Consider the following 25208-nt stretch of genomic DNA (forward strand, 5'->3'; position numbering starts at 1 on the left):
GTTCCTCAACTCTGAGATAACGATAACACCACCAACCTCAAAAGGCTGCTGTGACTAGAGATACTCTATAATGCGGCTATTTTAGTGCCTGGCATATACCATTCGCTCAGTAAGTGTGACTTCCCTTTCTAACTTGCTGCCTGTGCAATCCTACACCATATTCAACATTACCTGATGACAATATATTGTATCTGACAACAGTATGTAGCAAATATCCCCATGCCTTTCAGCACAAGAAAAGACACACACCAATTCTCCTTTTCCAGTGTTTTTATTTGCACATTTAACATTCACAATTCATTTTACAGATTTATTCTTTTCACAGGTTATTTATAGGAAAGATCAGGATTAAAACAAGAGTATCGAAGAGGGACAAGAAATTACCAGCAGTGATGGTGCAGAATACAAAGACTCTGAAAGGGAACAGAGTGAACAAGAGCAGCATGTGGCCACTTCCCACCAGGCTGGAACACTGACTTCATTAAGGCAAAGCCTTTGCTGTGTTATTTATTCCCCCACCTAGTTTAACCCAAATAAAAAGACATTCTATTCTCACCCTACTGCTCTCTGAGGTCTTACAAATATAGCTGGTACTATAAGCGACCAGATGCATCCCTTGACTATAAACACCTGAATAGATAAGTTAAATTTTGATGCATTAACCATCCCTCTGGGAGAATCAAAACAAAAGAGGCAGAAGTTGATCAAGACTTTTAGAGAGAGGGGAGGGGTGTAGGCGTCTGGTGGGCAGTAGGGAGGGGAAGAAAAGGGGCTCAAGGAGGAGTGAGGGCAGCTAATCGAACTCTTCCCAATGTACAACTGCTCCTGTGTTTTTTCTCAGATGATGCTTATATAGTGTTCTAGTACTCAGAACAAAAGAACGAGAGTTATCGTATTATCGACCTTTGGTGAGTTGTAGGTTGCAATGGCTAATACCAGGGAACATACCCTGGGGGGGGTGTATCCATTTCACGTGCATAACAATGCAATTCAAATCTGTGTTCTACTATGATCTCACCTGTGTTTTCCTATTTTAAATCAATTTACTATGTGACCTTGGACAATTTACTTCACCTCTCTGTGCCTCTATTTTCTACCAGTAAAATGAGAATTATAGTGCTTTATGTTGAAGATTGGAGGAGATGCATGAAAAACACTTAAGAATAGTGCCTGGCTAAATCAACAGAGACAGAAAGCAGATTGATGGTTGCCAGGGCCTGCAGAAAAGCTAGTGACTGCTAATGGATGTGGGGTTTCTTTGTGGAGTGATAGAAATGTTCTAAAATGCACAATTATATGAATATACTGGAAAATTACTGAATTGTACATCACTTTAATAAAAGGGTGAATTTTATGGTAAAGTGTATCCCAATAGAGCTGTTATAAAAAAATTCTTAAAAAAATAGAATAGTGCCTGGCACACAGTAAGTGCCCAATAAATGTTAGCTATTATTAGTAGTAATATTATTTTCACATTATTATTATTTAGACATCCTATGGCCTAAGTAAATCCCTAGAAATTCTTTAATAAAAGCCCACAGAATCTAGAAAAGTATTTCTAATTTACATATATGGATTAACATTCACACATTTATTTCTATCCAAATTGTCTCTGAAATGAACAGTTTCCTTAAGAATCACAATTTCAGTATTTTACTCTGGAATAAAACAACTGCATGCAATGGACGTCTGATCATATCATGACAGGCTCTAGATAAATTCCAGTAACTTGATGTTACCCAAGAATCTGAAATGACAGATTTTCATTTTCATCCCCAAGAATAAACTGGAAGCCCCAATACAGTAAGTATTTAGAAGATATAAAGTACACAAACCTTCAAATATAGGCTTGCTAGCCTTCTAATCATATTTTGGGGGACACTTTATAAAAAGACAAATGTAGTAAATAGTAAAATGCTTATTAGCCCCATGCCCTGTGACCACCTCACCTGCCCACCATAAAAACCCTGCCACAATGAAAAGATACAATTCAACTCATGTAATGAGCCACTTAAGAGGCAAAAGACTTGACAATCAATGATTGACTTTTAAGACTACACTGCACATTCAAAGATGTTCACATCGATTGAGTTTTTGTAACCTGAACAGTGATTAAATCCAGTCTTCATCTTTCCTATTGCTAAAGAATATGACAACAGAGTCTCAATCTCAGAAGTAGGAGCAGCAAGTGATAAGCCACGACGGCAGGAATGCACCACATTAGGCAATGATGCTCACACACTGGAACTTCATCTAAAGTGTGAAACCTTCCAATTTCTGGAACGGGGTTTCCTTTGTCGGAGTCCCCTTCCCTTCTAGTCCTCCTTTCTATACAATTAGCCATGTGCCTTTGCAGCAAATCAGGGAAAGCTGTGTTGAGGGTTACAATTACCAGATACTCAGGTCTTCTGTCACAGAAAGCAATGCACATTTTTGCATATATTAAGAAAATATTTATTTATACCAGCAAATTGACCACTCATTTTCAGAAAGATAAATGAATCCCCATTTTACCCACTTTCATGTAAATCAGGTAAAACCATTCCCTAAGTCACCCAAAAGCAACAAATTAAAACACAGAACAAGTTCCCTTAACACCCAATATAACTGCCTCCCCACCCCCTCCCCACAAACCCCGCCAAAGTTGTGGCCTTAGGAATTTCTGACCAAATATGTAGCCTGAGTAAAATTCAGTAAAGATTTAATTCCCTTTTAAGAAGCATAATTATTTCTTTAATTTAACATTAAAATTACTGGGACAGATTATGAAACAATTTTGAAAGAGAGATGTTTTTAGTGGGAAGTTAGAAAATTTCAGACAATAGAAATGGATGATAATTTAGGATCAATTTCAAAATTCGAACCAGTTTCAAAACATTTTCTTTACCAATTCAAGACAGAAACATTGGCTTTGCCCTAACAGGGTTTATTTTGAAATTTAAAGGGGAAACTAAAATAAATACAAATACATAACCAAAATATCTGGACAAGGCTGGGACAGAGGGGACCAATTTTGTAATGCTTTGTAATTGAATATCATTCCAACAACTCATTTGTCCTAGTAAGTTCACTTGGTTAATCTGGGGATGGAGAAAATACGTTTTTAAAATTACATATCTATGTGTAGGCAGTCTTTAAATACGAATGAATAAATATTTAGATTCCACGATAAAGAAAAAATGTGGAATAAGAAATTCCTATCTTTGTAATTGTATATTTACAATGAATGTTTTCTGCCTGACTCCTAATCTTTGTCTGTTAAGAGTTCTTCACTGTGCAATTTATAGAAGGCAGCAGCTCATATTACCTTAAAGGAGCCCTGATTAGCTCCGAATCAGCCTGTCCCAGACACTCTGCTCCCTGAAAAGCCTTCACACTTGTGTGCATAAATAGCTGAGAATACAAGTAGGTGCACATGTGTAAAGACGTACTTGTCTAAAGGAGAGCTAATTAGCTTTACAAATAAGGCTTAAAACCAAGAACATAAATTGCTATTTCCCAACCTGAAAAACACATCTAATGAAAAAACGGCTATGTCCACTATGAAGAGGTGGCAGCTGTAAACTCAACTCATCCGACATCATGCTCTAAGTGTCTAGTTGTTCTGTGAATCAGCCATCAGAACGTGAAATCCCTCCATACTCACATTGTTAAACACAGGCTTCTGATTTAGCTTTACTTTCCAGGTAGAGGCAAGGCTACACAGAATAATGAAGAAGTCCTTACAGCTATGCTGTATCCAAACTGTCTCACTCTACCCTTAAGAGAAGGTGTCCACATGATAACATGCATTAGGCACCTACCAATCTAAATTTCTGAGGTCTTCTGCTTGTATAAGTTCAAGCATTGGTCCAATGAGAGCTTCAAAGGAAAGTTACATGTTGACTGCTAATGTCTGAGCTTGCATATACAGAACTAGGGAGTAAGATTAAAAATTAGAGTGTCACTGAGGCGTTGTTAAGTGTGGCAGAAAGGTGACTATACAGAAAGACTAAAAAACTTATACTTTAGATGTTCTTTGCTTTTTCAAAAAAGCAGCAAGTGCAGAATTTCCTCTAATCAATATCTGAATATTGGTTAGTGCATGTTTGCTCCTCCCATACCAATGAATTCCCTTCCCAATATCTGTTATTGTCTTTTTAAGCTTAAGAGAAATAAAATATATTATCCCTTCTTATTTATGAAAAGAGAGGCATATTCTAATAGTCATAAGGCAATGTGTTTAAGAGCTGCACCTGAACTGGCATTCTCAAAACTGAAAATATAGTTACCAACTCTATTCAACTCGTAGGGTGTCTCCATGTGCTTCCCGAGTCATTGGTTGTCACCCAAATGGACCACAGTGACCCTATCATGCCTGGAGGAGGCATTATACTGTGTGTACTATGCACATGTATTTTAAAGAAATAACATTAAGAGGGAAAGGACAGCCTTTCAAACATCAGTTCCTTACATAAATAGTGCCGGTGCTTCATGGCTCCCTTTTAATCTCCTCATGTACGCAGTTACCAAATACCTCCAAAATTAGACAAAAGAGGGCCAGAGGCAAAGCTCCATGGTGAATTGCATCTTTCCAATGAGCTCTGAATTCAATGGTTTTTTAATTTCCATTTCCCGATTTACTGAGGAGTGAAGGTGAGAATCATCCAACTGATGACAAAATAAAACAAGAAAACAGGATAAACAGCAAGGGCTTTGCGGTTTGGAGGCTGGCTATCAGCAAGAAAAGCTGTGGAGGCTAAACAAAACAAAACAAAAAGGAATATTTAATACAGTAAGACTGTCACAACTGCTAACATTTACTAAACTTGAATGTGCTTGGCATAGTCTGGAACGTAGAATTACATGCTAAATGTTCAGTCATACTTGTGATCCTCAGAGAAAAAGGCACTACGCAGCATTGTTTTCCAGACAGCTGAGGACTACTTGTTTCAAGCATGAAAGCTGTGAAAATTTTCAACCCTTTTAGATGGAAACCTTTCTAAAATGGGCTTTTTAACCCTGTTCTGAGAAGTTACTGAACTGTGCTGGAGCCCCTATGGCAAACAGCCTCATACTGCTGTGTTTTTGAGTGATTGTTATTACATTACCAGCTCTTTTAGATGCCATCTCTCTTGTCCATCCTGGAAACACCTACTCATCTTTTCACTCAGCAATAATCAATCTTTCCTGAACAACCATCTGGTATCTTGCCACCCCAGGTAGAAATGTCCACTTACCTCTTCCATGTCCTGACTCTACCCTGCACAGACTCCCATCACCAGCCTGGAACTTTCTTGCCCTTAAGTGTTTACATGCCTAGACTGTGAACTCTGAGGGTAGAGACCATGCCTAGCACAATGCCTGACATGTGATTTGTGCTTAATACATATTTGCTGAATTAAAGAATGAATGAATGCTTATAGGAACCTCTCTGTCTCTTCTAAGATTCTAAGATGCTGAACTGTTGTGGGCCAGGACACTGGATAACTAAGCTATTTAGAACCTCATGTATGATAAATTATCAGACTCTGTGTGAGGGAATGAGGGGCTCTTCTTTGGGTAAAGGGTCCAAATTTAATATAGTCTTTGGAATATCAATTCTGGCACTCTCAGACTTCATTTTTGGATTACTTCTTGGCTTTTAACCATGGTCCAGAGTAAAGAGATGTTACTGTACTTAAAAATATTAGGCAATCTGTCTATCCCATTAAATAGGAAACTAGTGAACAGTTTCAGTCTAAGGTAGAATTTTAAGAGAATTTTAGGAATGTACAATGAGCAAATAGCATTCACTGCCACTGCTGTAGGCTCCCGCTAATCTTCAGCACAATTTTCTACTGAAGCAGAAAAGTACTACATGATTCTTAACAACCTATACTAGTATAGTCTAGCTTTAAGCAGGTGTGTGATCTGCTTGGCTCTGAAACTTGATTCCCTACTCACTAGTTATGTGTCCTACTAGCAGGTTGCTTAACCTCTCTGTGTCTGTTCCTCATCTATAAAAATGGGACCAATAACAACAGTTCTTATTTGTTAGGGTTGTTGTGATGGTTAAACGAGATAATACATATAAAGTACTTACAACAGTGCTTGGCCGGTAGTAAGCCATCGGTAAATACTAGCTATTATTTTCATTATGACTAATTTGTCAGGAAAAGGCTAAGTCACCTATGCCTCCCATAGACCTGGAGGACTAAGCTAGGTCTAGTGTAATCTCCTTTCCCAACCCTAAACATTATTGAAGGAGTAAAAAAAAAAAAAAAAAGATGTGACTGTCCACATCTCTGAAGTCCAGATACCTAACTCAGATAAAATGGACATTATCCCTATCAATGCCTACTTAGAGCAGAGTTCTATGGATGAAACTGGCAAGAATCATAACACTAGCAAGTGACCTAGGAGTTACCCTGCTCCCCATCTGGTCTTCATCTCTAACTCATGTTTTTGTCTGCTCTGCTATGCAGAGATAAGTACGTTCTCACCTACTATAGACCAGGCAAACATCACGATCACCACAAAAAGCCGGACCATGAAGTTGATTGGTCCTAGTTCAGCCAAAAGTACCAGCCGGCAAACCAGCATTGCCACCGTCAGGGGAAGTATACAGTAACCCAGCACACAGAGGCTCTGAAAAAAAGATCTGAAAACCAACATACATCCATTAAGATCGTAAATATTGCTGATCTTTAATATTATACAGTTTAATACACAGATTTCTATGTATCATGGGTTGTTACTTTCCTCCAGATACATAATACCTACACCCTGGTGCTGATTTTATGAGGACAGGCCTCTGTATTAAACATATGCTTTAGTTTTTCTCTCCTCATACTCTCCTTCTCTCCTCTTAAACTCCTTAAGAGTTAGCCATCTAGGAGACCAGATGATCTACTCTAATTCCTAGAGACCTCCTTCTCCCACTGAACCTCTAAGATGGTGTTTTATAATCTTTTCTAGTTTATAGACCTTTCTGAGAATTTGCTGAAAGCTATGGACCATCTGTTCCCAAAGATAGACATAATCTTCTAACAAAAAATTCTGCCTATGATTTTGGGGGCTGGAGAGAGAGCATCTGAAACATATCAAAGGACCCCAGAGAATTTAAGATAATTTAATTCAACCAGGTTATCTCTGTTCAGTGGTTTTTAAGAGAACTTTCTCTTTGGCCCACATTTATCTTGACTTTTCTTTTTGAAAAATACATAACTAGCCAGACTTCCTTAAAAATCTAAGATATGCAACCTGGCAAGGAAAAAAGTAACGCATTTTAATAATACTCACATGTTTCCTCCAAGAAGTTTTGAGTTGAGGGTGATGGTAACTGCGCCAAACCAGATAATGACAAACACTTCTGCAAACTGGGGCCCTCCATCTTTTTCGCTATCTACAGAGCCTCTCTGAAGCATTCTGCAACAAGGAAATGGCATGAGAATTGCCTAATCTTTTATTTAGAGCAACATATTTAGAGCAACAAAGGCATGGGTTCTCAAACTTTGAATCAGGGGGCTGCCCAATACCTCACCTGAAGATCCATAATATGCAGGTTGTATGAAAGGGAAATGCCAGATTATGGCAAGCCTCCCTTATTTCAAATTCCAAACGCCTCAGGACAAGGGGTACACCATTTGGCCTTGTGGGAATGTTTAAAGGGATTACTGAAGACTTTTTTTTGGTTAAGCAGAGGTTACCCAAAGGGCTAAATGTGGCTCGGGGACATGAGGTTGTTGGTCCATATAATACTTAAAATGGTCTTAAATTCAAGTTGACATTATTTTAAAATTGGGAGGTTTTACATAAAAATATACATTTCTAGATTTTCTTACAAAATCAGAAGAGTTTCTAACACTAGGCCTAACATCCAGTGGACACAGCAGCAAGTTACTTCACAAGGGGCTTCTGGTCACCAATTCACAATGCATGCTTTTACACATCTGAATTTGTAATCCTTGGGTTAATATTCTGGTTCTGACATTTAAAAATCACAACAGTCTATAAACCTATGTAGTTGCTGATTTTTTTTAAATCAAAACATACAGATTATCACTAAAAGACTACTTTGAAACTGAGTAGCTGAACAGTCACTTAAATATCCTCTGTCTAAAAATTTTACAGTTGAATTTTGGACTTAGAACACTTGTACTCTGTGTTATGTTTTTAGTAAAATAGTAAGTAACATCAAGCTCACAACCTCTTCTTATTACAAAGTATAGAGAAGTCACGTGGTAAGTCTTGCCCTACTATGCTGTTTGCCAGTACAGGCTTTTGTATTTTACGGTTGTGCATACTCAATTCCAAGTCCTAACAATCCAATGCAAGGCATGCTGGCCCTCACCACTTGTTATCTGGAACCCCTACTGCTTCAGCATGTATGATGAAAAGAACACTAACTGGCCTGGAAGTCAGGAGACTCAAATACTGATCCTAATTCTGTCACTAAGATATGTAAACTGGAGCAAATCACTTGATGCCCAGGTACTCCAGTTTTCTTCTCTGCAAATAAGGGGGGGTTAAACTCCATAATCTCTAAGGTTAATCTTTCAAAACTAAAAAAGTATATGTTCAGAGCTTCTAATATAAAACCTTTTATCAGGGCACTGGATTATTTCCCTTGATATGGTTATTAAGGGCATAAGATAAAGCACTCCATGTTTTTACCCAAATTGGCACACGCTTGACTTACACTTAAAAATGGATAGAGAAGCCAGTAAGAAACTTGTTGAATTTAGAACGGTAAAAGTTTAGGCCTGGAAAGCACCCTCAGTCATCTCCTTTTGTAGACATGGAAAAGGAGACTCAGAGAGGCTAGGTAGGCAGAGATGTGTAATCATCACAGAGGTAGAAAACGAGCAGTTAAGGAAACCTGAAGTTGAATCCCAGGTATACCACTGATTACGTGATCTTGGTTCAGTCCTCAATCTCTTTGAACCTGAGCCTGTTTGTCAACAAAGGAAAATAATACTCACTTCTTGTATAAGATAAGAAAAAGTATTTAAAAGTTGTCTGTAAGCTGAGAAAAATCATTATACAAATTTTGGTTATTAGTAGCCCAAAGTCATTCTGCTGATAGAAGAGTCAGGATGAGAACCCAGACCTGAATCCTATGCAGGATTTTTTCCACTCCACCAATGGTTATACTCCCCTCTCCAGTGGCACTTTACTTTCCTTCCTTTGTCCTCTCCCTTTACATACAATGTGTGTGGCGAGCATAACACTTTCAAACGTGATCTTGCTATGAACTCTACCACTTCTATTGTATTCTCCTTTATATTCTTAGTAAAATTTTAAAAGAAATATGTTTGCAAATAATCGATGCTTAAACCTATTGATGTTTAATTAATTTAGTTTCATGATGAGAAAGTACATGAGACTACATGTTGAATAGAAATGCCTAAAACGGGCTAAGAAGTCATTGATAAATGAAGGTGGGTATAATTTTCACATCTTTAATTCCATCACTCTTTGAATTGATCCAGAAAGCTATTTGACGTTTTAGATTTAAACACATAAGGAGTATAATGTCATAGAAGTCCTAAACAAAATATTCAGCCAAAATCCCCTTTACTTTTGAAACTCCACTAAAAATATTTAACCTAACTCAAATGACAAAGAGAGGAAATATTAAGTACTTACAATGCAAGTGTCACACAAAGGATCAAAGGGCCCCATAAATCCCCTACAAGGCAAGAAAAGACAGAAGATTGTTAAGACACAACCATGTAGTACTTCCTATTTTTATTCCAATATGTACCTCTCCCACTCTTGGAATTCAGATATCAAGGTTCTCTCTGCCCAACCCTTCCCACCTCTCCTATCCCTCTACTTGCCCTCACTACTCCCCAATTCCGAATACCCTTCTTCATATATCCTTCAAGTCTTGTTTCACTTCATATCCCACCAATCACCCCTCTCGCCACCTACTGAGCCACATTTCAGCATACTACAGTTAAAGACCAATGGGCAAGGAGTCAAAAGACTTAAGTGCCCCACCCTGCACCATGAGAAAGAAGCCTAAAGCCAAGTTACCTCACCAATCTGAGACATTAGACAAGGCAAGTATAGTCAAGCTTACCTCACAAATATGAAAAATGAAGCTGAGAAGGAAGTGACTGGCCCAGGTTTACACAAGCAGTTAGGTGTGGGAGTGGGACCAAAACCTAGGTCTTCTGATTCCTGCTACAAAGTCCTTTCCACTCTGCAACACTGCTTCTCTTTTCTGATCACTACATTGAACTAGTACAGAATTGCTGTTCTTACAAGTGAAAAAACAGTCCAATATTGGTAACTTCAAAGGGTTAAATGAAATAACATGAAAGCTTTCTGAAAACTAAAAAGGCTCTGCCAACATCAGGTCTAAGCATGGTGGTTCTCAATCAATAGCCGTTGGGTGTTTAACACACCAGCAGTTCAGTAACATACAGCTTAAAGTGCAATTACTTTCCTCAAATAATATGAAAAAAGGTACATATACCACTTCTAACTTTAACCTCACATGTACATAACTTTACCTGAAAGAAGTATGCATATGTACATACTTAACATTGTTTTCTTAAGTAATTTTGACACCACTGTGGAAAGTTTGTAAAAGACGTAAAAAAAAATGATAATCCTAATACCGTAATAAAACTATTGTTGTTCTTGTTATATTTTTTAATTTACCAACTGAAAATCTGAATTCAAGTACAACTGACAGTAATAAACTAGCCTTTTTTTTTAATGCACTGAAGATTGTTTTTAATTTGTAAAAAATCCGTAACAGTATTTTAAAACTATTCTTATTCTTGTAAAATACATATAACACAAAATTTGCCCTTTTAGTTGCTTTTAACTGTACAGGCACTGCACTTTTAAGTGTACAAGCATCACACCATCCATCTCCAGAACATTTTCATCTTCCCAAACTGAAACTCCAACCCTTTAACCCCCTCAACCCCTGACAACCATCATTTTACTTTTTGTCTCTATCAATCTGACTATTCTAGGTACTTAGCGTAAGTAGAATCATATGTCCTTTTATGTCTGGCTTATTTTACTTAGTATGTCTTCAAGGTTCATCCATGTTGTAGCATGTGTCAGAACTTCACTCCTTTTTAAGGATGAGTAATATCCCATTCATATATGGTATATACTGTGCTGTACACATCATGTATTGTTGACCCTGATGGACATTTGAGTCTGTTGTTTCCACCTGCTGCTAAGAACATGCATGTACCAGTATCTGTTTGAGTCCCTGCTTTCAATTCTTTTGGGTAAATACCCAGAAGTGGAAGTGCTGAGTCATATGGTAATTCAATATTTAAGTTTTTGAGGAACCACCATGCTGTTTTCCACAGTGGCTGGCATCATTTTACATTCCCTCCAGCAATGCACAAGGGTTCCCATTTCTCCACATCCTCAGCAAGACTTGTTATTTTCCGTTTCTTTGATAACAGCCATCCTAATGGATCTGAAGTAGTATCTCACTGTGTTTTTTTAAAAATTATTTTTAAGTCATGAATTTTTTCCTTGCCACTTTGCCAAGTTCTATGATAACAGGGCAAGGCAGCAGGACAAATTTTGGCCATGACTTGCTCGTCCTTTGTAAAAGCCTATCTATCCCCATGAGATTTGGGAGTGGACCTTAACATGATATATCTATATTCATTATTAATCACCAAACTAGCGCACTGGTTCTGCATTGTGACTGAAGTAACCCTACTGTGAACTGAGCCACGGCAGCGGCTAGAAGTATATCTTCACATCTAGGATAACAGTGGTAGAGTGGGAAGGGCACTGAACTTGAAAATTTAGGTTCTAATCCTGCCTGTGTGATACTGACAAGACAGTCAGCTCCTCTGAGATTGAGGCTAATTTTCTTCATCTGTAAAACAGGAACAATAACTCCTACTTCACAATGTTGTTGTAAGGATTAAAAAACATAATGTGTGTGTGAAGGGAAGGCACCACAATAATAGCTATTATTTATGGAGAGCCTTCTAAATAGCAAATGCTATGTGAGGTGGTTCATATGCATTATTATTTCTAATCCTCACCAGGTATAGTTATTATTTCTACTTTTAACCAGAGGAAGAAACCTGAACCTCAGAAAAGTTAACTGCCTTATCCAAGATCACACAGCGAGTGATGGGACCACTAGTCAAATCTAGATCTGTCCATGCTCTTTCCACTATATACCAGTCGTAGCAAATCACGTTTCAGCTCCAACCCACAGTGTACTATGATGAAAAAGATTCTGATGCCACGTCCAGTCTCCACACAGCAATGGCACGTTTAATGTAGCGATGCCATCCCTATACTACAGCTGAAATGCTTCCAAAATAGAAGGTACATTCACGTACATCATTGTTACTAGTCTCAAATAACTGATTCAATTTTTCTGATAAAGGGTACTAAGAAAACCAAGAATGCTTGAAAAGAAAAGGTCCAATAGTTTTAAGAATAAATTCTAAATAAGAGTGTAATTTACTACATTGTTTTGATAAACTTCTTAAAGCAGTCAACAGACTAAATGACAGTTCTGATAACAGAAACGTTAATAAAGTACTATTAATGAATATATGTATGTTCATGTATAACTGAAAAATTGTGCTCTACACTGGAATTTGAAAGAACATTGTAAAATGACTATAACTCAATAAAAAATGTAAACAAAATAAATAAAGTGCTATTAATTTGTTAATCTTTAATGGGTATTAGCTATTATTCTAATTTAGCATTTAAACATGTTGCCTTTCCCTTGGAGATTGTTAGCCTGAACAAAGTCCCTATGTGTTTGCCCCTTCTAGAAGTATTTTTTGCAGTGTCTATTATAGCAGGTGAGAATATACAGTCTATATTTACTGATGAGGACAAATTCTTGAGAATATTCAAGCAAACTCTTCCAATCTCTGAAATTCCATTCTAAATTCTTAACTTTTTCCAAAAATCTCATTTATATATTCTTCATCCTACAAAATGGTATCAGTTTTACTACCACAGAGCCTTTGCTTTATAAAGTACTTATGATAAGGTATGGTTAGAAGCAGAAAATCCTCAAAAATCACATATACTTACAATCTCTCAAAAGAGTATTACTTTTCCTTGGGTACAAAACATGCATGAATTTTTTCCCAACAGCTTTTAGATCACGCATCTGAAAGACATAAATAATTTGTTGTATTGTGATGACCAAGGTTGCCAAGCAGCCCCTCACTTAACTTGCTAAAATTTCTTTTATTTCAATCTCTTGGGAGCCCTTCATTGAATTGCAGAACTATAATTCCAGTTTAATTCCTTCACTATACAAACAAATCAGAGAGGTAGGGTTTTTCTATTAACTCCTTTTTCTATTAACTTTTCCTATTAACTCCTTAAGCCAACATCTAACTCTTTAACACATCCCATCAGTTTTGTTTTGATTTTTAAAACTTTGCAAAAGAGAAAGATAGCCCTCCTAATATGTTACTTAATGAAAAACAAATATCAGCATTAGTAAAATTTGCTTTGCAAAACACAGCACCTGCCTTTCAGTTCATACATGATGAGGTCCACAGGGCCAATTAGCCTGCTCCTGAGCTACCATATTCTTCACAATACATAAAATAAGTTAATTTTAAACATTCCCACTTCAGCTGGTAAATGAATCCTAGAAGCCAGATTTTAAAAATCAAGACATTTGAGGAAGGGTACGGTAATACAAATATAACCTCTGAAAACATAGTTGAGGTAATTCTGTCCCAATTTTTTAACCTAGAAATATCTTCATGTCGTTAATAGTTCCCTGTAAACATGATTTTTAATGAATGTGTACCATTCCACCACATAGATATGTTACTTAACTGATTACTATCCTGTGGTTCAACTTTTCCCCATTATAAAGAATGCTGTAACAAACATCTTTGTATAAATATTTTCTGTATTTTTTAAAATATTTGTGTATTTAAAAAAATTTTTTTCTTCACTTTATATCTGGAAAAGCAGAATTATCACCTTATAAAAAGATTTGGACATTTTAAGTTTCTTAATACCCATTACAGCCAAAGTGCTTTCAAAAAAGCCTGTGTCAAATAATTCTCTAGGAAAGAATCTTAAATTTCAACAAATAAAATACATCGAAAATCAGTGAACCAGACAAAAACATTACAAAGCGCTATTAATTATTTAGTCCCATCACACTGAACAGAAGTTCTCTCAACTCATCTAACTTACAATGGTATTCTGAACAGATTCATTTAATGTGGAGCTGTCAAATTCCCGAACTCGAGATCTCATAGGAATAGTGATTTCTCCTTCCACGGGGATGTCTTGTGAAATAGATATATCTGAAAGGCCTGCAAACTGAGAAGAGTTAGGACAAAAAAAAAATTAAAGCCTGTAATAAACTGTAGGATTCCCCAAAGACATCATCATTTCCTAGAAAGTAGGGATTATGTCTTTTTGTAGAGTTTTATACAGTTTTTAAAGTAAGGTGTTAGGTCACCAGACATTGAACAATGCAGTTAAACTAAAATTCTCAAATCCTTACTTAATTTAAAGGAGAAGGCATATGATGGAAAAAAATTACAAAGTAAATGGCATAGATACTTTCTTGCTTTCAAATATTTGGTTTCTTTCAAGCATGAAATCTTCACAGGACACGAGCTAGCAAGATTGCAGAGCTAATAAAAAGTGACCTTTCAGCAATCACACCTTCACACAGCCACAATTCTGTTGCACTTCTGCTCCTTAGTGGGCTCTAGTGGCCTCTGCTGGCTAAAAAAGAGCATTGTGTGAAGTCCAAAGGGAAACTGGGAAAAACAGGGAAATAGCAAAATAACATCCTTATTTATACTCTTTTTACCAGGTTATTGGCAACAACAGATTAAATAGCATTTCCAAAGTGAACTGCAAGACTGCAAACTTTTAAACTCCTATGTTCATATGCCAAATTTGATTATTGCAACTGAAGCTCTGGAATCCTCAAGCTTCTAAGAAAACAGAAGCAATCCCTTCTCATATGGTTTTTGGCCCAATGGGCACAATATTTAGTGGGCAACAGTTACAGGTAAATGAAATACAAGACAGTGTACTAAAATTTTAGGAAGAATAAGGCTATTCAAAGAGCTTATGAAAAGCAACTTAATCACACTCTTCATAAGGGAAATGCAAATTAAAACTACTCAAAATAAATTTTTTCCTGTTAGACTGGCAAAAATCCAAGTCTGACAACATATTCTGCAAGTGAAGCTGAGGGGAAAGAACACTCACACACCGCTGGTGGTAGAGGAAAATGGTATTATGTTCTATGGAAGATGAATCTGGCAATACCTAGCAAATTTACATAGGGATCACTCGCCACTTTTAGGAGTCTAAAGATACAGTGGTAAAAACACAAAAAATACAAAATACACACAAGGCTCCTCATTACAACACTACTTGTAAAAGCAAAAAACCTACGAATAGCTCATTACCCATCAATAGAGACCTACTTTAATAAAGTATGGTACGTCCACCTAATGGAGTACTATGCAGCTGTAGTAAGAAATGGGGTTATTTTTAAAGAACTATTATGGAGGGTTAAATAAAACAAAGAATGTGGAAAAAAGTTTGTATACATGCCACCATTTATCTAAGAAATGAAGGGATATAAATATATACACATCTGAATGCTCTATTAAATGTACAAAATATTTCATGTGACTTAAGTCACATGTCATGTAAGAAATAAGTCATGATTTTTTAAGAGGCTTCCTATTTAGAAAAGAAGAGAATAAGGTGGGGGAAACAAGGAGAGAAGTTAGGCTTCTTTGAATACACACTGTTCTGCATATATGACTTGAACTCATATAAATACTTCATGTAATTATTAAACAAAATCAAAATTTAAAAGTAGCCCTTAAAACTGAAAGAAGAATGAAACAAATGAACCTACTGTATATTGAATTAAACATACAAGCACAGAGAGCAACCATTTCAAGTGATTTTACAACACTGTAACTTGACTTCTGATTAGGATGCAGAAAGTTGGAATGAGCAACCCTCCCACTAGAACAATGACAAAAAGTTAGATGAATTACAAAATCATAACTTTCCTTGAACCCATAGAGAGCTGACATTATAGGGCAACCAAGTAGCATGAATGAAATCTAAGGAAAGACAGGCACTTCCAAGAAGATATGGGACATGAGCACTGGCTTATCTGTAGCAAAGTAGAAGACAGCACTGGGCATCACACACATGGTTAAGAATTCAGCCAATGTTTAAAATGAATTGCTAAAGGCCAAATGTGGACTATCATGAGAGTACAGAGTCCCTGGAAGCATCAGACCTAAGGGGAGTTCACATCCACTTGCAGGCTCTTCTCCACAGACTTCTTTCCATTGGTCCAGGTGTGGGGGAGGGGAGCAGCTGCCACTGCTGAGAAAAGAACAGGGCCCTGCTCAGACCCTTCTCCCCTACAGAAAAAAAGCCTTAAAGCTGCTAGGGGAAAAGCAACAAACTCTGTGTCTCCAGAGCACAGGTGAAGACTCACTGTGGCTAGAGAAAGGGAAAAGACAAATCTCTCTACTTTGGTGGGAGGGTAAGGAAACCATTCTGAGGCCAGACTATTAGTCTCCTTCAGCTGTGGGCAAGACAGGATCCCTGAGAAAGTCCCACCCAGGGGACCCAGAGACACATAGCCTACCTAAGGTGGAGGCTGGACCAAGAAAACAAAGAATACTCACCTCCCAGGTCCCCACCACCAGGCTAGTAAGTATGGAGTAACAAGCAACAGCAGTCTAGTGTTAAGGGAGGGGCTGGAGCTTGGAGAAAAACCCACTATTTTATGCAACAGCAAAGGGAAGGCAGAAAACTAAGTGTGGAAAAGAAACATTAAGAAAAACACTGGGAAAACCTAGCACCCACCCTAAGCACAAAGTAATAGGAGAGGAACTTGAAGCCGGTGATGCATTGAAGGTTCCCACAGCAAGGACAAAAAACAAAGACAGTTCACTTTACGAGACTGACTTAACTCCATAGTAACAACTTAGCAGAAAAGATGTGCCATTTCCAGGCAGTCTCTACTGTTATACGTGATGAACAGCAATCCACACGTGCAAAACAACCAACCCACTGTGACAAGACAAAGCAATCAAACCAGACTCTGAGGTGATCCAGCTGTTAAAATTATAGAAAAAATTTAAGATGAATATGATTACTATATTAAAGGCTCTAGTAGAAAAGGTACTTGCACAAATGATGGTGAATTTCTGCAGAGATGGAAACTCTAAAGATTCAAATGCTAATGCTAAAATAAATGAACACAGTAATAACAGATGAGGAATGCCTCTGACAGCCTTAGTATACTCAACACAGCCAAAGAAAGAAATCAGCGATAGGTCAGTCAAAATTATCTAAAATAAAACAAAAACAGTTAAAAAAAAAAGAAAAAAAATACATATATCAAATCATTGTGTTGTACACCTTAAAAGTATACAATGTTATATGCTAATTATATCTCAACAAAACTAGAAAAAAAATACTACCCCAAAACAGGATAGAGCATACAAGAGCAGTGGTCAATATTAAATAGTCTAGTACATATACAATTGGAATCCCAGAAGAGAGAGAGAGAATGGATCTGAGGAAATATTTGAAAAATATTGGCATAATGGAAGACATCAAAGGACAGATCCAAGCCCAGAGAACCCTAATCAACATAGATACCTAAAGACCAAAACAAACCAAACATCCACAAACCTAGACAAACTACTGAAAACCAGAGATAAAGAGGAACATCTTAAAGGCAGCCAGATAAAAAAGACACTGCAATCAGAGGAAAGAGATAAGACATCTCACCCAAAACTACACAAGTCAGAAGAAAATGGACACACCTTTAGATTGCTGACAGAATAAACTGCCAACCCAGAATTCTAAATCCAGCAAAAATAGCTATCAAAAATGAAGGCAAAATAATGACTTCTTTCAGGTAAGCAAAAGCAGAGACATGCACTACAAGAAATATTAAAGGATAATCTTCAGAAAGGAATATGGTATCAGAAAGAGACTTGTATTTACACAAGGAAACGAAGATCTCCAGAAGTGGTTAAAATGAAGGTAAATATAAACAGCATTTTTTTCTTCTTTTTAATTATTTTCAAAAGATGATTGCCTAATGCAGAGGTCACCAAACTTTTCCTGTGAAGGACTCAAATGGTAAATATTTTAGGCTTTGAGAGCCCAGTGGTTTCTGTTGCAACTACTTAACTCTGCCTCTGTAGCATGAAAGCAGTCAAACACAACACATAAACAATTAAGTGTGGCTGTGTTCCAATGAAACCTTATTTAGAAAAACAGGTAGTAAGATTTTTAATTATAAAAATATAACATTTAAGAAACAATTGGAAACTTGAACACTGACAGGATAATTGATATTAGGGAACTGTTGATTTTTTTAGATATACTAATGATATTGTGGTTATGTTCTTTTCTTAGCTTTTAGAGATACATATTAAACATATACTAATGTAATAATGCCTGGAACTTGCTTCAAAATAGTAGAGAAGGTAAGTGGGTAGGGCTATAGAAGAAAGAAAATTGGCCATAAATCGATAATTACTATTGAAGGCTGGGTACACGAGGGTTCATTTTACCATTATACTTTTGCATATGTCTGAATTTTTTCTTAAAAAAAAGTTAAAAAGCAAACATTCATAATTTTGGAGGCCATGTAAGTTCTTTTTTCTTCTTGCGCCCCACCCCCAAGCCAAAATAAACCTGAATATAATCCAGCCTCTAGATCTTAGAGTCTACAGGAAATATATGGATAGACGAACATACTAAAAATACCACAAGGATACAATCAGCCAAATACAGAAAAAGGAGTATTCTACAATATAAATGACTGAATTTAAACACATAAATCACATTAAAAAGAGGAGAACACTTACATATTAAGAGACTTATTAACCAAAAATGCAAGTTGTTAACCTTGTTTCAATCCTGATTTGGACAAATTGTAAAACCACATTTTTTTTTTGGAAAATTGTGAGAAGATGAACAGAGATTAGATGATATTAAAGAGTTATTATTACTTTGTTATGTGTGAAGACAAAGAAAACAAAGAAAAAGTCCTCACCTGTTAGAGAAACATATTGAAGTATTTACGGGTAAAGTGATAATACATCTGGGATTTGCTGTGAAACACTCAGAAAAGATCATAAAAGACAAGGAAAGACTGAAGAACCATTACAGACTCAAGGAAACTAAGGAAAGATAACAACGAAATGCAATGTGAGGTCCTAGATAAGATCCTGAAACAAAAAAAGGGTATTCACTGTAAACATGATAAAATTCAAACAAGACCTGTAGTTTAATAGTGTTTTACCAATTTCCTGGTTCCAATCATTTGTACTACTGTTATGTACAACGTTAACACTAGAGGAAGCTGGGTGAGGGGTATGTAGGAACTCTCTGTATCATTTTCACAACTTTTCTGTATGTTTAAGATTAGTTCAAAATAAAAAGGTTAAAAAAACACTCCAGAAAAAAATAAGGTGGGGAAATAGATGAAATAAGAATATCAGAATGTTGATAGGTACATGGGGTTTGTTATACTCCTCTTTATTTTATTTGAATATTTGAAAGCTTCTGTAATAAAATTTTAAAACATATCACTTCCTTGTTTTTACCATTCCCTCAAACTACTCTCCTTCCTCTCCTCTTCCCTCCTCAAACTCTCCCCCTTCACTCTTCCACTCACTTAATCTTTTGTAACCTGTACCGGTCTTCCCACTTTACTGATACCGTTCGTCTAGTATTGACCTCATAATCAAGAAATACAAGAATCCTTTCTCAGCTTCACCCTCTGAATATTCTTTAGCACTTAATGTGTAAACCACCCCTTTCTGAAGCCATTATTCTCTCTTCACTACTATTACAACGTCCTTTCAAGCTCCAGGATTGCTTGTTTTGGGTTTTCTTACTGCCTGCTACTGCTAGGGTAGGCACGGCAGTATAGAAGGAATGGGCTTTGAAGCCAAACGGCGCTTTGCCCTCACCAGGAAACAACACTGCTGTAAGAATTAGGTAACACCTGTGTGTCAACTAGCACACAGTCAATGTTCAACATCTGGAGAGCCTGGGTCAAGAGTACCGGCTCCTGGAGCCAGGCAGCCTGAGTTCCAATCCTACCTCCATCATTTACTACCTGTGTGACAATCAGCAGGTTCCTTAAGCTCTCTCTGTATCTCAGTTGCCTCATCTGTAAAACTGAGATAACAGTACCATCATCATAGTGTGGTCCTGAGAAAGAAATATATTAATACAAGTAAAGCACTTAGTAGCAGCCTCACACCAGGGGCTAGAAAAACCTTAGCTCAGGTTCAGGATTCCCAGGGAGTGGATTCAGGTTCTGTCACTGTTCTATAATAAAGAATTTGGCTGGCCTTTGTTCCCTGTTCCTGGGAGGTAGCCTCTAAACTCTTGGAATTTCCCAAATGATCGCAGTATTTTTGTTATTCATAGAGGGCCCTAACAGTTCAGCTAACAGGTGAGTCATGGTAGACCCCTAGTTTATGCTAATGAGATGACTCAGCATGGGGGCTAACTTCTCCAAAAAGACCAAACACAAGATGAGACGATTGGGGTTTTAAGTCCTGTGACATAAACCTGGCCTCTTGGGAGTGGGGGAGCCAATGATCCAGTCAATCATGTGATATACTGAAACCTCAATAAAAACTCTAGATAAGTAGGTGAACTTCCCTGGTTGGCAATATTCCACATATTGTCACACATCGATGTATCAAGAGGGTAACAGGGTCCTATCCTCACTCCACCAGAAGACAAGGAAACTCTGTGTTAGGGACCCTCTCAAACCTCAACCTATGCATCTCTATTTGGATTGTATCCTTTTGTTATAACAAAGGTATAATTTTAAGTATAGCATTGTCCTGAGTTCTGTGAGTCATTCTAGTGAATTATGGAGCCTGAGGGGATCATGGGAACCCCTGAATTTGTAGCCAATAGGTCAGAAGTGAGAATGGTCCTGGGAACCTCCAAACCTATGGCTGGTGTCTGAAGCAAGGACAGTCTTACGAAGACTGCCCTTAACCTGGGAAGTTTGGCTTAACTCCAGCTACCTAGTTTCGGACGTCACTGCAGTCACTAAAGTGCCATGTGGTTCCCACCCATCCCCCATCCCAACCCTTCCTCAGTGTCTCTTCTCCAGAGAATCAATGACACTGTTTAGCGAGATGAGCCAAGATCTGAGACTCTCCAGCCCCACATACGAGACAGTACTACCAGGCCCTTAGCTAGTGGACCCTGCTCTCTGATTAGCCCTTCAGTGGGGATGAAAGGTGACTTGGACCCAATATCCTTCCCGCTTCCTCTTCACAGGCAGGCTTGTGCACATACATGCACAGAAATACACATGCATACTTTGCTGCCTAGCTTGGGCCAGTAAGGGGAGCAGATAGAGGCAGGGCCAAAAACACACAGTAAAAGCAGGGACTGCAGCCTTCAGAAAGTGGTAGGGAGGCAGATGGGTCACACTATCGACCAAAATCCTGGAGAGAAAGGAGTCAACAAGGTGGGATGGGGCATCAAGCAGGAAACAGCTCAGTCTAAGAGGCCTGGCTCCAAGGGGTGGGTGTGGGGATGTGGGTACTTACTGACAGTCTCTAGCCAGTCCCTTTGCCTGGGACCAGCCTCCTTCCAGACCCCAGGTTATAGCCATTATTATAGCTCTTTTTCCTGCTCTATAAATAGATAGGCAATAGACAGGCATTACCCAAGATTCTGTATTTTCAACTGTACGCAGATGACTCCTAAATCAACATGTGTAGTCCTGACCTCTTGTGAGCCCTGAAGTCTAGGTTTTAGTGTCCAACTGCCTACTTGATATGAACTGGATTGTCTGCCAATATCTCAAACTAAACATTTCCAAAAGTGAATTAATCAACTTGTAGGGCCCTCATCCTCCTCTTATGTATTTCTGTTCAGGGCATCACTGGCCTCCCATTTGTCCATAGCCTTGCTTTTCAAAATGTGATACTGGGAGCAGCAGCAGTAGCATCACCTGGGAGCTTATTAGAAATGCAGACTCTCAGCCTCATCTCAGACCTACTAAATCAGAATCAGCAATAAACAAGATTCCTCAAATGACTGCTAAGCACGTTAAAGTTTGCAAAACACTGATCTAAGACACAGTCTCCCTAGCACTGCAAACCCTCGAGGAGTCTGCCTTTCTCAGATCTTCATGTCTCCTGCTGCTGCTGTAGTCCAGGTAGTCATCACTTCTTCCTGGAACTACTACAACAATTTCATTGGTCTCCTAGATTCCAGACATTCCCCATGGCAACTCTTCCTCTATTATGTTGTCAAATTCACGATTTTAAGTTTCCATTGGTTCCTGTTGCCTATTAAACCTCTCAGCATAGTAGTCAATAAGAGGAAATAACACTTATTGCATGATTATTATGTGCTAGGCACTATACCAAGTGTTTTACATGTGCTAACTCATTTAATCCACCTAACAACCCTGTAAGTATTACTAGATCTTGATTTTACATAGGGAAACTGAGGCATGGAGGGGGTTGGTAATTTCCCCAATATCCCACAGCTAGTTAAATGACAGAGCATAGAATCAAATCTAGGCAATGTGACCTCAGAGCACACTACCATAACCACTGTTCCATACTGCCTTCCTAATTTAGTAGCTTTAAGGTTTACCTCCTAATACTGCCCTGTGGTTCAGCCAAAAGAAATCTATCTGTTGTTCCTAACCTCTGTACCTTCACTAATGAGAGGCTGTGTAGTATTAATGGAAATAGTCAGGGCTTCAGAAGCAGGCCTAGGTTCAAATTTCAGCCTGGCCACTCACTGCTTGTGGGACGCTAAGGAAACTGTCAAACCTCTCTGAGTCTCATCTCCTCACCTGCAAGTAAAACAGTGTAAAAACCACCTAACTGAAATAGTTGCAGTGAAGTTTAGAAAATATGTGGGAAGATGTCTAGCACAATTCTGGCACACAGCATGTCATCAATAGATCTTATGCTCACCTGGAATTTCAAATCCTACCCAACCTTTGAGGCCCTCTCAAATACAACTTCTACCACGTAGCTTGTTTTGTCACTCCAACAAGACATGATAGCACCCTCTTTTAAATTTCATTAACATTTTCACATGTCACTTTCTTATATATTGTCTTTTTTTAGCATTGTACATTTGTTTCATCCCTACAAATTAGACTGTAAGCACCATAAGGACAGGCCATTTGTATCCCCTAAAGCAACTAGCATAGTGTACTACACACTGTAGGAGTTCAATAAACATTGCTGAATAGAAGTGGATTGGATACTGAGTAATGAGTGATCAGAACCACAAAAATTAATTGGGGGAAAGCTTCATAAAAGAGGAGTAGGGCAGTCTATAGATGAAGGACCTAAAACCAGCTAAGCACTTGTAACTATGTCACAGCAGGAACTATGTGTGTATTAGTTCACTCAGTACACTCACTAATTCTGTGACGAGTTATCATCTCCATTTTCCAAATGAGAAAACTGGGGTTCAGAGTGATTTCCTCAAGGTCACGACTGCTCCATGATAACTTTGACCTACTCACTCTCTTTCATTGTCATATCCCCAGGGCCTAAAACAGTGCCTGGAACACAGTGGATACTCAATAATTATTGGTGAAATGAAGAGATGAACAAACAGAGCTAGTAAGCAGAACCAGAACTAGAATCAGTTTCACCTGACTCCCAGTTCAGTTCTCTACTAAGTCGCCAATTTAAAACAGAGGAAAGGGATATACCATTTATTGAGCAACTACTATATAACTAAACACTATTTGGTAGACAAACATTGTTTGGGAGGAGTTACTGGGAGGCAGAATGTTGAGTTAGTTACACTCCTCAGTTATGGCACTGATTGTATTAGACACTTCACATAAGTTATGTCACTTCATCTTCCTAATAACTCCGAGGCAAGCATTTTTACCTCCATTTTACAGATGAAGAAATGCTCCAATGAAATGACTTGCCCAAATTCACACAAGCAGTAGAGTGGGTGACTCCAGGCCAGCTAAGTTTAACTCCAAAACCTGTGTTCTTAAATACTTGTCCAGGCTTTGGGCTTGTACTTGCAAGAGAAATCCTATCCTCCGTAGAGACAGAAGCAAGAGAGCATCGTGAAAAGGACTGCAAGGAGCTGTGACAGGGAGGGCAGGGATTAAACCACGACTACTGGGGGAAAATCAAGCTATAACGTCGCACGGGGAGCAAACTTTCATTAAACCCAGAATGCTGCTACTCGAACAAGGGCTAGTGCCAGGTCTTGAGAAAATGAGGGGACAGCAGAAGCAAAGATACTTAAATCGCCTAAAGCTCAGCAGTTAAAAACATGTAGGGGACGAGGACAAGCCCTCAGAGTCTGGTAAAGGAAAGGGAATTGGGAATTGCACAAAAAGGCTCATGAAGAACGAGGAGGGCGGGTGGAAGGAAATAGCCCAAAAAACAGGTGCAGTGTTGAGACTGGTTCTAGCACCAGGTCCAGGAAGGGCCTGTCGGGAGGAAGGGGTTCCAGCTCTCTCAGGCCACAAGCTCGTCACCCGACTTCCTGAAGGGGCACTCTGCCTCACCCTCGGTCCCTTTTGTGGAACATCCCAAGCTCACCAGGGGCCTGGGCGTTGCCGTCCCCGGGTCTCCTGGAGACTCCGCCGCTTCCGCCATCTTGGCCCTCCTTCTCTCGGGTCGCTCCCACAGGCCTTTGCGGCACCTGAGACGTGGAGGCCACCGCCCTTCAGCGCGTCTGCGCGTGGCGGCCGCGTCACCGAAAGGCTCCTGGGAGCGGCTGGCGGCCCCGGCTTTCGTCCCTTGTCCTCCGGGTGTTGAAGGGAGGCCCGTAACGCCTCACTTCCCTTCTTCGGGGCCTCAGGTCCCGCTAGACACGCTCCCCCTTTAACACTCAAGCCCGATTCTCAGCTCGCTGAGAGGGCCGACGGACCGCCGCTTCCTTCTCCCGCCCCCCCGCCCCCCCCCACCCCACCCCACCCCACCCCCACCCCACCCCACCCCGCGCCGGCTTCCGGCTTTCAGGAGTAGGCTCGGAGTGCAGCCCCCCTCCCCCACATCCCCAGCGCCGCACCTTAGGGAAAATGCCTGCTCCTCTCCCTGCAGCGGAGAGTCTTCAGGTTTGTCAGCTTCTGAATAAAGGGATCAAGCCCTCCGTATCAGCTGCTTCTTCCACTCCCGCCCCGCTTGGCTGATTCCCTGCGCTTCTCATCATGC

General features: G+C 38.9%; 1 protein-coding gene across 2 annotated transcripts; it reads right to left on the reverse strand.

Moving 5' to 3' along the window:
• Nucleotides 1-255: 255 nt before the first annotated feature.
• YIPF6 (Yip1 domain family member 6) lies at nucleotides 256-25202 on the reverse strand. Of its 2 annotated transcripts, XM_032476124.1 has the most exons (8): nucleotides 25066-25084; nucleotides 24594-24696; nucleotides 14167-14295; nucleotides 13033-13111; nucleotides 9613-9655; nucleotides 7264-7389; nucleotides 6465-6622; nucleotides 256-4738 (listed from the first exon to the last, which is right to left on the reverse strand). In XM_032476124.1, the coding sequence occupies exons 2-8, from the start codon at nucleotides 24648-24650 to the stop codon at nucleotides 4620-4622; spliced, it is 711 nt and encodes a 236-aa protein (XP_032332015.1). In that variant the 5' UTR covers nucleotides 24651-24696; nucleotides 25066-25084; the 3' UTR covers nucleotides 256-4619. The 2 variants fall into 2 exon arrangements, with proteins under 2 accessions (XP_032332015.1, XP_032332016.1); XM_032476125.1 differs by lacking the exon at nucleotides 24594-24696 and having other exon boundaries at nucleotides 25066-25202.
• Nucleotides 25203-25208: the final 6 nt, after the last annotated feature.

Source organism: Camelus ferus, chromosome X (genome assembly GCF_009834535.1).
Source record: "Camelus ferus isolate YT-003-E chromosome X, BCGSAC_Cfer_1.0, whole genome shotgun sequence".
NCBI classification, from domain to species: Eukaryota; Metazoa; Chordata; class Mammalia; order Artiodactyla; family Camelidae; genus Camelus; species Camelus ferus.